This window comes from Portunus trituberculatus, chromosome 20 (genome assembly GCF_017591435.1).
Source record: "Portunus trituberculatus isolate SZX2019 chromosome 20, ASM1759143v1, whole genome shotgun sequence".
In the NCBI taxonomy this organism is placed as follows: Eukaryota; Metazoa; Arthropoda; class Malacostraca; order Decapoda; family Portunidae; genus Portunus; species Portunus trituberculatus.
This window is the reverse complement of record NC_059274.1, coordinates 6,182,501-6,195,907: the sequence shown is the minus strand read 5'-3', so window position 1 is coordinate 6,195,907 and position 13,407 is coordinate 6,182,501. Positions and strand designations below refer to the sequence as shown.

Sequence of the window (13,407 nt, the reverse complement as noted above, 5' to 3'; positions counted from 1 at the left end):
CTTTCCTATTCTAAGCGTCTCTTTCTCGTTCACTTTCCATTAAGACTCATTTTCTTCACTGGCCCTTACTACAGCCTCACATCCCCGTCCACCCCTCCCTCCCTGAAAAATCTTCCTTCTGTACTAAGGATGTCAGCGCAGCTGGCTATATACAGTAGAGGAGGCAACCAGCACCATCGCCGCCAGTCGCCTCTCTACCGTGCCACGGCCCACAGACCACAGTTGTTGTTCGACCGTGGTGGTAAAAGGAAGCCTACGCGCCACTCTCGCATCTTGCCCACCACTGAACGGCCTTCACATTCCTCACCTCTAAAGGTATGTCACTTGCGCTGTCTCTATCATTTCGCTTTAATCTAAGGCATGATTCTCTCTTTTTTTTTTTCCTTTCAAACTGCTCGATATGTTTTTAAGAAGCCTTGGGATGCGTTGTGAAACTTGAAGGAATAAGTAGCAAGGAATGACCTGTGAATAGTCTCACTGCAGGTTTGGAAGTGAGATCATATGTAGTGTGAAGAGTCTGTCGGGCTACACAGGGCAGGTCTAATATATACTTCCTGCACCATCTGTGTATCTTGTGAGTGACTTCCTAGTTCAGTCTACAGCACGGCAGCTCAGAAAGTCTCAGACCTCAGCTAACCTGTTTGTGACCACCTTGCCTCCTTTCACTGTTACGCTCTACTGCCGAGTCTGTACACACCTGTTCGTTCATTCTAAGACTCGGGTATCACATTTGCGAAACTTGTTAAACATTTTTCACGGCACCCTCAGTAGATCAAACAAATAATACACTTAATTGAAGCTTTTACAGGCATGATGGATGACATGCCACGGAATGATTATCGACATCCCTAAGAAAAACTATATTCATTCAGTAATAATAGTAATAATAAAATAGCTGGATATAATACAGATAACCTTAGCAATAATCCGAAGATACCATTAGCATTTTCGTCATCTTTTCTCCTTCCCCACTACGTATATACATTTCAATTACAGTATCTAGTTAATCTATTGGTATCTAATTACGAGCGGGGTTACCAGTGCCTGTGACAATGTGGTGTTGCAACGATACCCTGCCACACTGCACAGGGAGGGTTGACGAGAACAAAACAATAGTGACTCAGAAAAGAATGATAAAAATGACGTAAACCATAAAAAGGGAGTAAAGAAACGTGGGAATAAGACTCGTGTAAACTTATCTTGTCCCTGTCCGTCAACTATAAGGTCAGGGTGACGGACACATGTGCGCACACACACACACACACACACACACACACACACACACACACACACACACACACACACAACAGACCCCATTCATTTCTCAAGGGACTCAAGAGATCACATTTCGGTAAAAACAATAGGGACTGAGACTGTTTGTGTCGAGAGAGAGAGAGAGAGAGAGAGAGAGAGAGAGAGAGAGAGAGAGAGAGAGAGAGAGAGAGAGAGAGAGAGAGAGAGAGAGTAAATTAACGTAACATCATGATTTTGCGGTTTAGTCTGTATTGAAACCTTAAGACCAGAATAACTTAAATAATGCACGAGGGTATACACACACACACTCTCTCTCTCTCTCTCTCTCTCTCTCTCTCTCTCTCTGTGTGTGTGTGTGTGTGTGCGTGTGTGTTTTCCTTGACTCCAGTAGTGGTCAATACTAAGGACAACTTGCAAGTGAAAGTGCTTCTCTGCCACACCCTGTATCTATAAGGCATCAGTCTGGTTCATCAGGTACAGGGGAGGAGCACGTAGTAGTAGTAGTAGTTGTTGTTGTTGTGGTGGTGGTGGTGGTGGTGGTGGTGGTGGTGGTGGTGGTGGTGGTGGTGGTGGTGGTGGTGGTAGTGGTGGTGGTGGTAGTAGTAGTAGTAGTAGTAGTAGTAGTAGTAGTAGTAGTAGTAGTAGTAGTAGTAGTAGGAGGAGGAGGAGGAGGAGGAGGAGGAGGAGGAGGAGGAGGAGGAGGAGGAGGAGGAGGAGGAGGAGAAGGAGAAGAAGAGGAGGAGGACAAAGAGAAGGTATGCATGAAAAAAAAAAATAAATAAGACAACGAAAATATCAGCAACACTAGCAACAACCCATGAATCACTATCTATATTTCAAAGCACCCCCAGTCAAGGAGAGTAGCTGAGACGAGGTACACATCAACACACACGCATTCACCTTACCTCTCTGGACTACTTAAGGAGAAGCGGGTTAGAGAGAACAGGTCCTCCCTGCATACTGATTATCTAACACAACTACACCAGTAACTACAAGAGCAACAACAACTTTGGCACCAACACAGCGGCCTAGTACTGACAAGCCAAAGAAAGCGTCAGATGTATATTGGTGAGGTGACAGAGTACAGCAGGCCTTCTTATATGCATGGTCGATAAAAGTCAAGCCTGGTAAAAGAAATGCATGAAACGAAACGAAGCTAGTGAACCATTTTGACAGCATAGAAAAGTGTTAATCCTCATATAAAGTCTCTCACATAAGTTTGCGTTTCCATCACTGAAGTTTATACCATGTCAGAGTTTTCTCAACAGTACCTCGGTCTGATAAAATAGATACCTTCACAACCGCTAGTACTTCAACATTTCCGCGCCTAAACCCGGCTGCTTCAAAGATAATCTAGCATATAGATTTTCAGGGTCAGTTTTTATGACTAAACATATTTGGGCAAAGAACTTTTTTTAATGTGAGAGGAGAAAACTGGTTCAGAGAGAAAAAAAAAAGGCCCACTTAGGTGCCAGTCTCCTCGCAGGTTCGAGAGTTAGCCGCCACCCCTCCCCCCAAAAAAAAAGGATGCATATCGTGAAATCTCTGAGAAGTCAGGTCATAGGAAGTTGGATATACAGAAGCAGGTAGAGAGTTACAGAGTTTGCCAGAGAAGGATTCTGCACCACTGGGAAATTCATTAAATAGCATTTTTGTCTTTGAAAGTAGTTCGTATGAAAATCTCACGGGTTTAAGTAGAGTCTGTTGTTGCTATTGCCTTAATTTGCCGCTGACGTAATCCTGTCTCCTATCCGCTGAATCCCCTGCCAGCACTGCCTTTAATACTAAGTCAACTCAGTAAAGGGAATCAGTGAAGCGGACGGGCCTTGCTACGTAGATGTTCGTGGTAAAAGAAGTGCGCTTAAAATTGATGTGATGATTCATAGATTATAAAGGGAAAAGTTTCTTGATTTATCCTCTCTCTCTCTCTCTCTCTCTCTCTCTCTCTCTCTCTCTCTCTCTCTCTCTCTCTCTCTCTCTCACACACACACACGCATGAAAAACCCTAACCATGTGCCTCTGCATACATACAAGCAAGCAAGCGCGCACACACGCACACACACACACACACACACACACACACACACACACACACACACACACACACACACATACACACGGGAGGAATGTTGGCAGACACACAGGTATGACGGGATAAGCACCTAAACGTCTCGCTGTTCTACCTGAACTGACGAGGCTTATTGCTTCACCGACTGGCAGGAAGCAGAAGAATGTGTGCCCTTCCTTACCCCACTACCTCGCTCCTGCCTGCGTTTCCCCAAGCCTCGCCTCTCAGCCTCTCAGTCCCTCACTCCCTTCTGTGTTGCTCTCCAATCCCTCACTCGGGCAGGAATAACGATGACACATTTTCAGTTCCCGCTGCTGCGTGTTGGGCGGCACAAGTGTGAGGTTTGATTGGTCTGCCATTCATCTCTTGATTTTAACCTCTGCTGTATCATGACATGTTTTCATATTTATTCTGGTTACTATTATGCGATCTGATACAACTTTAACAACTAGTATGGGGATTAGACTCTGGGCCATTAATCTTCTGACCTACATGAACCCATCCTAATGTAAATAAGATCGTCTACTCATACACCAAACTTGTAAAAAAGCGTCCCAGTATCGAAGGCGTTAAATGTCCACTGTATTCAATAGCTTCTGGATCGTAAATCTCAATGCCAGCTACGTTCGATGTGTGAATTCGTTTTCTTCTTGTTATCTTTAATGTCCATCAACTTTAATTACGTGGTTCGGTGTGACGGTTAAATTAATCATTGCATTTTAGAATACTTTATATGGAATGTAGCTTTGTAATTCATTAGCAGTCTTGACATTAATTCGATTCAAAAGATATCATTCATTTCTGCTAATTAACTCCAAATCCTCACAGGCAGGTTAGACAAGTAAATAGATGAATAAAAGTTCTCAGAATGCGTGTCATGAATTTCACTGAGCATTAATCTAACCTTGAGTCTGTTTCGAAACGTGGTACAAATGAGACGAAAAAAAAAATATATATAGAAGATAGAATATAAAATAAGCAAATAACTAACTATTTATACAGTGATCGTGAAGTAACTTATAAATACTTTCGAGAAACAAGAGAATTAACCGAAGAAAATATATATGAAACGAGTGAAGAGGATGAATATATAATGCCTGGAAGGGTACAATGATTTGGGAATAAATAGAAGGAAGTGAGAGTAAACATGGGGTGTGCTGGGCGTTACTCGGCACACTGACTGACTAACTGCCTGACTGCCGACCAAAATTGCCGATTCATGAAAAAATATATATCACCTAAAAGACAGACAATTCTCTCTCTCTCTCTCTCTCTCTCTCTCTCTCTCTCTCTCTCTCTCTCTCTCTCTCTCTCTCTCTCTCTCTCTCTATCAAGGTCACCTCTCCCCCGATGCCCAATCTCACGCGGGTATTCTTGTCTCACTTATATATATATATATATATATATATATATATATATATATATATATATATATATATATATATATATATATATACTTTTCTATGTATTCGTCTTAATGAATTAATTAATTTAAGGAAAATAGTCAATGTTCACGGAAACGAAAGTACACAAGTAAACCAGAAGAATAAAATGAACACAGGAAGAGAGAAAGGAAAAAAAAAATATATGAAAGAGAAACTTGGAGATTAAACACAACAAAACCTCGTAAATGTTACTGAAAAAAAAAGAATTAACAAAACATTTATTTACTATTCTTTCACCTCATGTCTTTTCAAATAACACCACACTTAAGAAAGGTACAGAAAAATATGAAAAAAAAACATGTACTAATATTTTCTAACTTTATCTATTTTATTTATCTATTCATTATTTCCTAAGCTAACGTGTCTTTCACCCCTTCAGTATCATGACACATTTTTATCACGGGTTTTGGGTATGATTAGACAGTTTTCTTGGCATTAGAAAGGGTTTATGGAGGTTAGAAGATTAATGGCCAGAGTCTTCACTATTTCAATTCTCACATGAGTTTCTGAAGCTGTATAAAATCACCAAATAATAAGCAGAATGAATACAGAAACGTGTCATGATACTAAATGGTTTAAATAACTCTACACTTCAGAAAACCAGCTCAAGTATCGCCTGTCATGGCAACCCTTCCTGCCCAGTGCATTATATCGACCAAGTACTTGTCACTATCATGGTGGCTTGGTGGGTGGGGCTGAGGAGGGATGGGAAGGTTTTCGTCCTCAAGATAAGAACAAAGCACGTATTTATACTCGCATTAACCTCTTCCCCTGGTGCTACTCATGGTGAACCAGATCTTGCACTTATTGACGAAATGAAACCAAATATTTACATTATCCTCACGTGATTCTGCTAAGCCAGAACATTATGGTAAAGAGGGTATTCACTCATTACTACACCTATTTACTGCACACTTGTATTAAGTTTCCCTCATTGCTACTCGTAAGAAACTACATCTTACACTTGTTGACGAAATGAAACTAATGCTCTTAAATTTGCTTTTGCTTTTAAATCGGTCAGTAAAATTGGTATATTTCACGGCACAGCATTCACTCAATCAAACAAGATCCTCAGCACTCAGTTCCTCGAAGCAGTGAGTGTTTCATCTCATTTTAGTGCTTACTTCCTGTTCAAATAAAGAATGAATACAATGGAAGGCTTTCTCTCTCTCTCTCTCTCTCTCTCTCTCTCTCTCTCTCTCTCTCTCTCTCTACTAAGAAGAACCAACAAACACCCACAGATGTCCAGCTAACTAACTGGAGATAATGAAGAGTAAATATTGGTTTAAGAGAGAGAGAGAGAGAGAGAGAGAGAGAGAGAGAGAGAGAGAGAGAGAGAGAGAGAGAGAGAGAGAGAGAGAGAGAGCTGTCCACCCTTCATATATAACAATTCACAGCACTGAGACGAATACATTTAACCTTTACAAGCATCCACAACAAGAACGAGATGAGAAAAATAGGACTAAATCTCGCAATGTCTGGAGGTAGCAGGAAATCAAGGTGCCTCAGAATGGTTAGCAGTTAGGGAGAAATGTACACCAGTTATTAATGAAAAAAAGTTAATATAGAGACTGGTGTGTCCTAAAGATTGAATCATTGCTCTACATCACACGTCACTATAACTTCACTGTTTTTTTTTATTCAATTGCAGTTCTGGTTGCCCTTGGTCGGTTTTCCCCTCTTATATAAAAAGATAAAGGTTCTCAGCCTATCAAATGCATATAAGAACGTAAGAGGGACGATAAGAAGTTTATCACTCACCAATAATATTTGTTGATGTTTAAAATAATTGATGTTGAGTCTATACTGGCTATTAATTAAGAGAGAGAGAGAGAGAGAGAGAGAGAGAGAGAGAGAGAGAGAGAGAGAGAGAGAGAGAGAGAGAGAGAGAGAGAGAGAGAGAGAGGTATTCCCCAAGCTGTGTCATCCAACTACGTAAATGTTGGTATAGGGAGTTCGCGCTTCACACACACACACACACACACACACACACACACACACACACACACACACACACACACACACAGGAAGACGACAGTGAGCAAATGACCTTGAGACACCGAACAAAACGCACGTATGCACACACTCAACAGAACAATATTTTCCTAATCCCGCCTTCCTTATCTCACATTTCCTGAAAGATGACTCGTCGCGTACCATCCCAGATATTGCCCAGCATCCCCGAGCATCACGGTGACGCAAGAGTGACGAGGCAGTGACGTGATGGGGAGAGAGAAAGAAAGAGAGAGAAATTAATACGAGACAGACATAAGCGAGCTTAGACGACCCTTCCTCACAAAAACAGAGAGAGAGAGAGAGAGAGAGAGAGAGAGAGAGAGAGAGAGAGAGAGAGAGAGAGAGGTTGTATAAGGAATGGACAGAAGAGGAGTTGAAAAGACATATCAGTGGAATGTGAGGGAAAGTGAAAGTTGTGTATGCGTGACTGGGTTCTCTGGCAGGAAAGGATGCTCCGCTCAAGACAATGAAATGAGTTTGTCTATGCATTCCAATCCTCCTCTGACAAAACATATGCACGTATACCACAAAAAAATCAGAGAGAGAGAGAGAGAGAGAGAGAGAGAGTGAGGCAGCCAGAACCGGTTAACTAGACTTCTTTGGATACAGAAAATAAAACAAAGAAAAATAGCGTAGCGGGCGAGAGGAAGGGAGAGAGGAATTGAAGGACAGAGAAGACGAGGAGGAGGAGGATAATCACATACAAGGCGGCTTACAAAAAAAAAAAAAAAAAAAATTGAACTTCAGGGGGAGGGAGTGGACGATGGTGGGAGGGAAGCAAGAAAATGCAAAGGAGATAAAAAGGAGACTGTATGAAGGAGTACTGCAAGTCACTACAACCACTACAGATGCACCAAGGCAGTGCTGGTCATGGCTGAGACACAGAGGGCTCATATCCAGAAACTCTTTGCTCTCTCACCAAGACTATTTTCGACGGCCACAGAGCTAACAAGGCAGGGTCTCAAGAATGCTTCCCTAGTTAATAAAGAAGAAAGCTTGTTAAATCCATCACTCTAATTGTATAAAATAAAATAACATTAAAATCTATTCTAACTTCAACCAGAGCCTTGTGAAAAAAAAAATGGAGGTTCCGGCGCAGAGGAGTTTCGGTCTTCTAGTCTCTCATACTGAAGAAATCTTGTTAATCCACCACTACAAAATTATAAAAAGTTAAAACCAGTGTACCTTCAACCAGAGCCTTTTGAAAGAATACGGTGAATACGGTGCTTTAAGTCAGTATTCACAAACGCCTCCCTCAGTCACCACGACAATTTCCCAAGACCACAGAAACGACTAAACGGGTTTTCAAGACAGTTTCTCCTTATGATAACTTAGAAATCTTGTCAATCTATCCCCAGAACCATAAAAATACCCTTAACTCCTTCAATACTGCGACACATTTTTACCTGAAGTTTTGGGTATGATTAGACGATTTTTTTACATTAGGAAGGGTCTATGGAGGTCGGAAGATTAATGGCCAGTCTTCACTATTTTAATCCTCACCTAAGTTCCTGAAGCTGTATAAAATGACCAGAATGAAATATGGAAACACGTTATGGTACTGAAGGGATTAAAAACACGAGCATCTTCAACCACAGCCTTTGGAGAGCAGTGACGGTGTGAGAGCAAAGCATTCAAGAATAGGGTGCCCATATTCTGAAATACTTCCGCACTGCACTTTGGTTATTTTCAAAGGGCTCTAGTTGAAATGACACCGGTTTCTAAGGATGTTTCTGTAATTCTAGTGACATGTTAACAAGTTTTCTGCATTATCAACAGAAAAAAAACACTTTAGAACTCAGCAAATCGTCTCATTGGGCTATGAAATGTTCGTGGTGAGAGAGGGAAGCGTTTCAGAGTGCAGTGCTTGGTCTCATCCATGGTGCTGTTCAGAGTCATGGGGTGTTGGTGCTTTCAGTGAGGCTTTTGTTGATCTTCTTTTCACCTCAGATGGGAAGCTGCCTCGGGTCGCAGTCCAAGGAGCAGACACAACCAGAGTCTGACAGGCAAGTAGTTTGTAGTGACGGCTTTCTGTGGCGTGGCTTTGGCTCTGACGGCGGCGGCAGCGGTGGTGGTGATGGTGGTGGAATGTCTTCGGTGGCTTACTGGCTGATGGCTGAAGCTGATTGGCTGATGGTTGGCTTGTTTATCTTGTTTATCTGTTTATTTTCTTTTTTTTTATCCTGCAGGCTTGCTGATTCCACTTCTCTGGTGATTTTTGTTATCTTGCTATCTTCCATAATTGCTTGTACTGTAATGCCTGTTTTTTTTTTTTTAATATTAACCGATTTTTTTCTCAAATTTCAGATACTACGTGTTTCGCTGATCAGTTAATTCCATTTGATCAATTCTCTTTCACGTTTACCATTTCTTCTTGACGTATTTCCATATTTTCTTATTTCTATTTTTGCTGCACCATGTTCACAATGTTCTTTTTACGCTTTTCACTCCTTTTATCAATTTACCTTACGCATTTTCTCTCATCCATCTAGATCTTTTCATCCTTCTACTTTCTGTAATCGAAGTTGTCATGCTTACTCGATCATTTTACCCTTGGATTTCTTTATGTTTCAGACTTTTCCTTATCCTCGTCCAGATTGGCTACATCTAATACAACTAATACACTTCAAGCAATCAAGATCCTGTGTTACGCATTCCAGTCCAGTCCAGTCCAGAAGTGGGAGTGGGATTAAAATTAAATGCCTTTATATCGGTTCCCACTTTTGTGTAGATTCCTTGTTCTTCTTGTTTCTATTCCTCTATTCTTGACGTATCTTATTTTGTCTTTCTTTCCAAATTTTGACCATATATTATTTTTTTTTTTTTATTTCTTCGTGTTTTCCCTCTTAATTTCCCTCAGCTGGCGGGAGAATACTGGGTGCCACTCTTCCCGTTCTCTCTCTTCAGCTTCAGAGGTTCCGTTTTCTTTGTTTCCTCTTTCCCCCCCCCCCCATCTCAGATTGTTGGTTTTCCTGGGATAACCACTCCAGTATGAAGCAGCTCTTACACCAGATTCATTTCACTCAACAGTCTCTCTCTCTCTCTCTCTCTCTCTCTCTCTCTCTCTCTCTCTCTCTGTGCATGCTCCATTCTATCATTCGCACGTGCATAAAAGAAGAAACTTTGCAATAATCCTGTTTTTCTTTTATTTCGTTTTTTTTTTGTGTGTTTCTCAGTTTTTTGCTTTAAATTACTTACAGAGAGAGAGAGAGAGAGAGAGAGAGAGAGAGAGAGAGAGAGAGAGAGAGAGAGAGAGAGAGAAGGGATTATCTACCATTTCTCTAGCCCTTATTTTTTTATCCTTCAATGTATGCGTCGCTCTCTCTCTCTCTCTCTCTCTCTCTCTCTCTCTCTCTCTCTCTCTCTCTCTCTCTCTCTCTCTCTCTCTGAGTAACAAAAGAAACGCTTGTTCGAGTCTCAATGCTTTTTTATGACGTCTTCCCTCTTATATTTCACAGATACAGGATACAACTCTCTCTCTCTCTCTCTCTCTCTCTCTCTCTCTTTCTCTCTCTCTCTCTCTCTCTCTCTATTGGCAGTCCACTTGACACGATTCAATATTTTCAGAATGTCTTGCCTTGCCCTATCAACTCTTCTTTCTATATTGCATGTTCAGAGAGAGAGAGAGAGAGAGAGAGAGAGAGAGAGAGAGAGAGAGAGAGAGAGAGAGAGAGAGAGAGAGAGAGAGAGAGAGAGAGAGAGAGAGAGAGAGAGAGAGAATTACTAATGTGAACAAGACGATGGTGAGAAAACTGACATGAAATGAAAAGCAAGAAAAAAAATGAGAATAATGAAAAGAAAATGCACAAAAACAACAACAATAATAATAAAACAAACTAACGCAGGTGTCTAAAACTTCCATTCTTTCACATTATTTACCTCAGTGTTTTTTTCCCCTTTTCTATCTTATCTATATATGCGCACCAGTATCTCAATTTCTCTCCAGATAAAAAACGCACCTTAAGTACTTCTGTCAGTTTCTTCATTAACGTGTCAACTATAACTTATACAACGCCCTTCACAACACTCACACGACTCGAATGACCACGCCTCCCCTTGCCTCTCCTCGTCTCTATCACGGATTTCATCACCAGCAATCTCAATCTGATAAAGAGTATAATAAAATCTTTCAAGTCCTGTGCTAAACGTGTGTGTGTGTGTGTGTGTGTGTGTGTGTGTGTGTGTGTGTGTGTGTTTCAAGGTTACTTATCCGGTATTGCGCGCACGCACACACACGCACGCACGCACGCACACACACACACACACACACACACACACACACACACACACACACACACACACACACACACACCCGCGCGAGTCTCAAATGGCAAAACAGGAAAAAAATACAACAATGTCTAAGAAATTTCAGTGTGTGTGTGTGTAATTCACTGTTTGATCTGCTGCAGTCTCTGACGAGACAGCCAGACGTTACCCTACGGAACGAGCTCAGAGCTCATTATTTCCGATCTTGGGATAGGTGTGTGTGTGTGTGTGTGTGTGTGTGTGTGTGTGTGTGTGTGTGTGTGTGTGTGTGTAATTCACCACGGTTACCTGCTGGTCATCTAGCCAGTCTTTACCCTATGGAGCGAGCTCAGAGCTCATACTGACCGATCTTCGGATTAGACTGAAACCACACCACACACAGGGACAGCGAGACTACAACCCCTCGAATTACATCACGTACCTGCTGGCTGCTAAGTAAAACAGGAGCTACACATTAAGAGACTCGCCCATGTGTGTGTGTGTGTGTGTGTGTGTGTGTGTGTGTGTGTGTGTGTGTGTGTGTGTGTGTGTGTGCATTCGGCATTCCACGCACGCACGTACGCACACACACACACACACACACACACACACACACACACACACACACACACACACACACACACACACACACACACACAAACACCTTGAAAATCTTGGAAAAATAATAATAAATGAATAAATAAACAAAATATTCTCTTCTTATCTTCATGAAATCTAATACAGGAATAATAATACTCTTGAAGTCTTGCCTCTCAGAACACTTTTGAGCTCTTGGGTAATTTTTTGTTGACACGAGGTGACGTCACGATCACTCCTCTGAAACCTACTATATGCCTGAAGGAAACGGGGTCAAGAGAGAGAGAGAGAGAGAGAGAGAGAGAGAGAGAGAGAGAGAGAGAGAGAGAGAGAGAGAGAGAGAGAGAGAGAGAGAGAGAGAGAGAGAGAGAGAGAGCGACGAATGATCACCACTAACATCAACTTCCTTGTTACCACCACCATCACCACATCCATAAGCATCACTATCTCACCACCACAACAATCTTATAACTATTAAGTAGATTATGCCTCGCCTATACCACCACCATCACCACCATTAACACCACTTCTGCCTCCATAAACACATCTATTGTCATTCTCCTCACAACTACTACTACTGCTACTACTAACGTCTATCTTTCTTTAGAACGCCCAATAAACAACAATCTTATGAATAAATGAAAATTATACCTGACATACCACCACAATCACCACCTATAACACCACTTTTACCCCTATAACGATAACTATTGCGATTCTCCTCACTACTACTACTACTACTACTAATGTCTGTCTCTCTTTAGAACACCCGATAAACAACAATCTTATGACTATTATGAAGATTATGCCTCACCTCTACCACCTTTACCACCACCATTAACATATACCTCCATAACCACAACTATTGCAATTTTCCTCACCACTACTACTACTAATGGTTATCTTTCTCTAGGACAACCGGAGGGAAGAGTATGGAGATCAAGGGGAGCGTTGTTATCATCACGGGCGCCGCTAGAGGGCTGGGAAGAGCGTTCGCTGAAGCCTTGTTGGATCACGGCGCAAAGGTGAGTGACAGAGGGAAAGTGACTGATGGATTGATTGACGTAAGGCACCACAAAGGGTACATATGCCGCCACAAAGAGGGAAGAGTTAAGGATGACAGCATCGCACATTTACATTAGCCAACTCCCATTTTTTTTCATACGTCTGACGCCAGTGTTCAGAAACGCCTTCCCCTTTCACTCTTTCACTATGACAGTTTTCTAAGACCACAGAGACAACTAGTCGGGTTTTCAAGACACTTTCTCCTTTTAATAAACTGAAAATCTTGGCATTCTATCACCAGAACTATAAAATACTCTTAAAAACACGAGTATCTTCAACTGGATCCATTCACAAGCAGTGATAGTGAGAGAGCCAAGCGTTTCAAAATATGGGCCTGACCCTCTCTCTTCTTTGTTTGACCACACACTTCACTGCATCAAACACAAAGACAAAGGGTCAGTGAAGGAAAGTTATGAGTAAGCAACAAAAAAAAAAGACCATTAACAAAGAAAAAGGAAAAGATGGTGATCAGTACTGCGTGAAAGGAAGGAAAATGATAGTTGTTTATTCTTGGCCTTTTCCATCCTCAGTATCCTTTGTGGTCAGGCGTGGATAGTCAGGCACTTCCTAATTCAGCCTAACACGTGACTACATGGAATACAACTGCAACACTACATCATATTGTTTTCCTAGTAGTGTTGCAGCTGTACTTCTTTGTATATATTCTATCTTTATTCAATGTCTTCAGTACTGGGACACATTTTTATCATCAGAATA

General features: G+C 41.5%; 1 protein-coding gene across 3 annotated transcripts in view; it reads left to right on the top strand.

Annotated features, from left to right (window-relative positions):
• Positions 1-114: 114 nt before the first annotated feature.
• Positions 115-13,407, top strand: part of LOC123506749 (15-hydroxyprostaglandin dehydrogenase [NAD(+)]-like) — a 28,539-nt gene continuing 15,246 nt past the window's right edge. For all 3 annotated transcript variants that reach the window (XM_045259045.1, XM_045259046.1, XM_045259044.1), the window contains exons 1-3: positions 115-315; positions 8,734-8,789; positions 12,539-12,650. In XM_045259045.1, the coding sequence (XP_045114980.1) occupies positions 130-315; positions 8,734-8,789; positions 12,539-12,650 (354 nt within the window). In that variant the 5' untranslated portion in view covers positions 115-129. The remainder of the gene's footprint in view (positions 316-8,733; positions 8,790-12,538; positions 12,651-13,407) is intronic.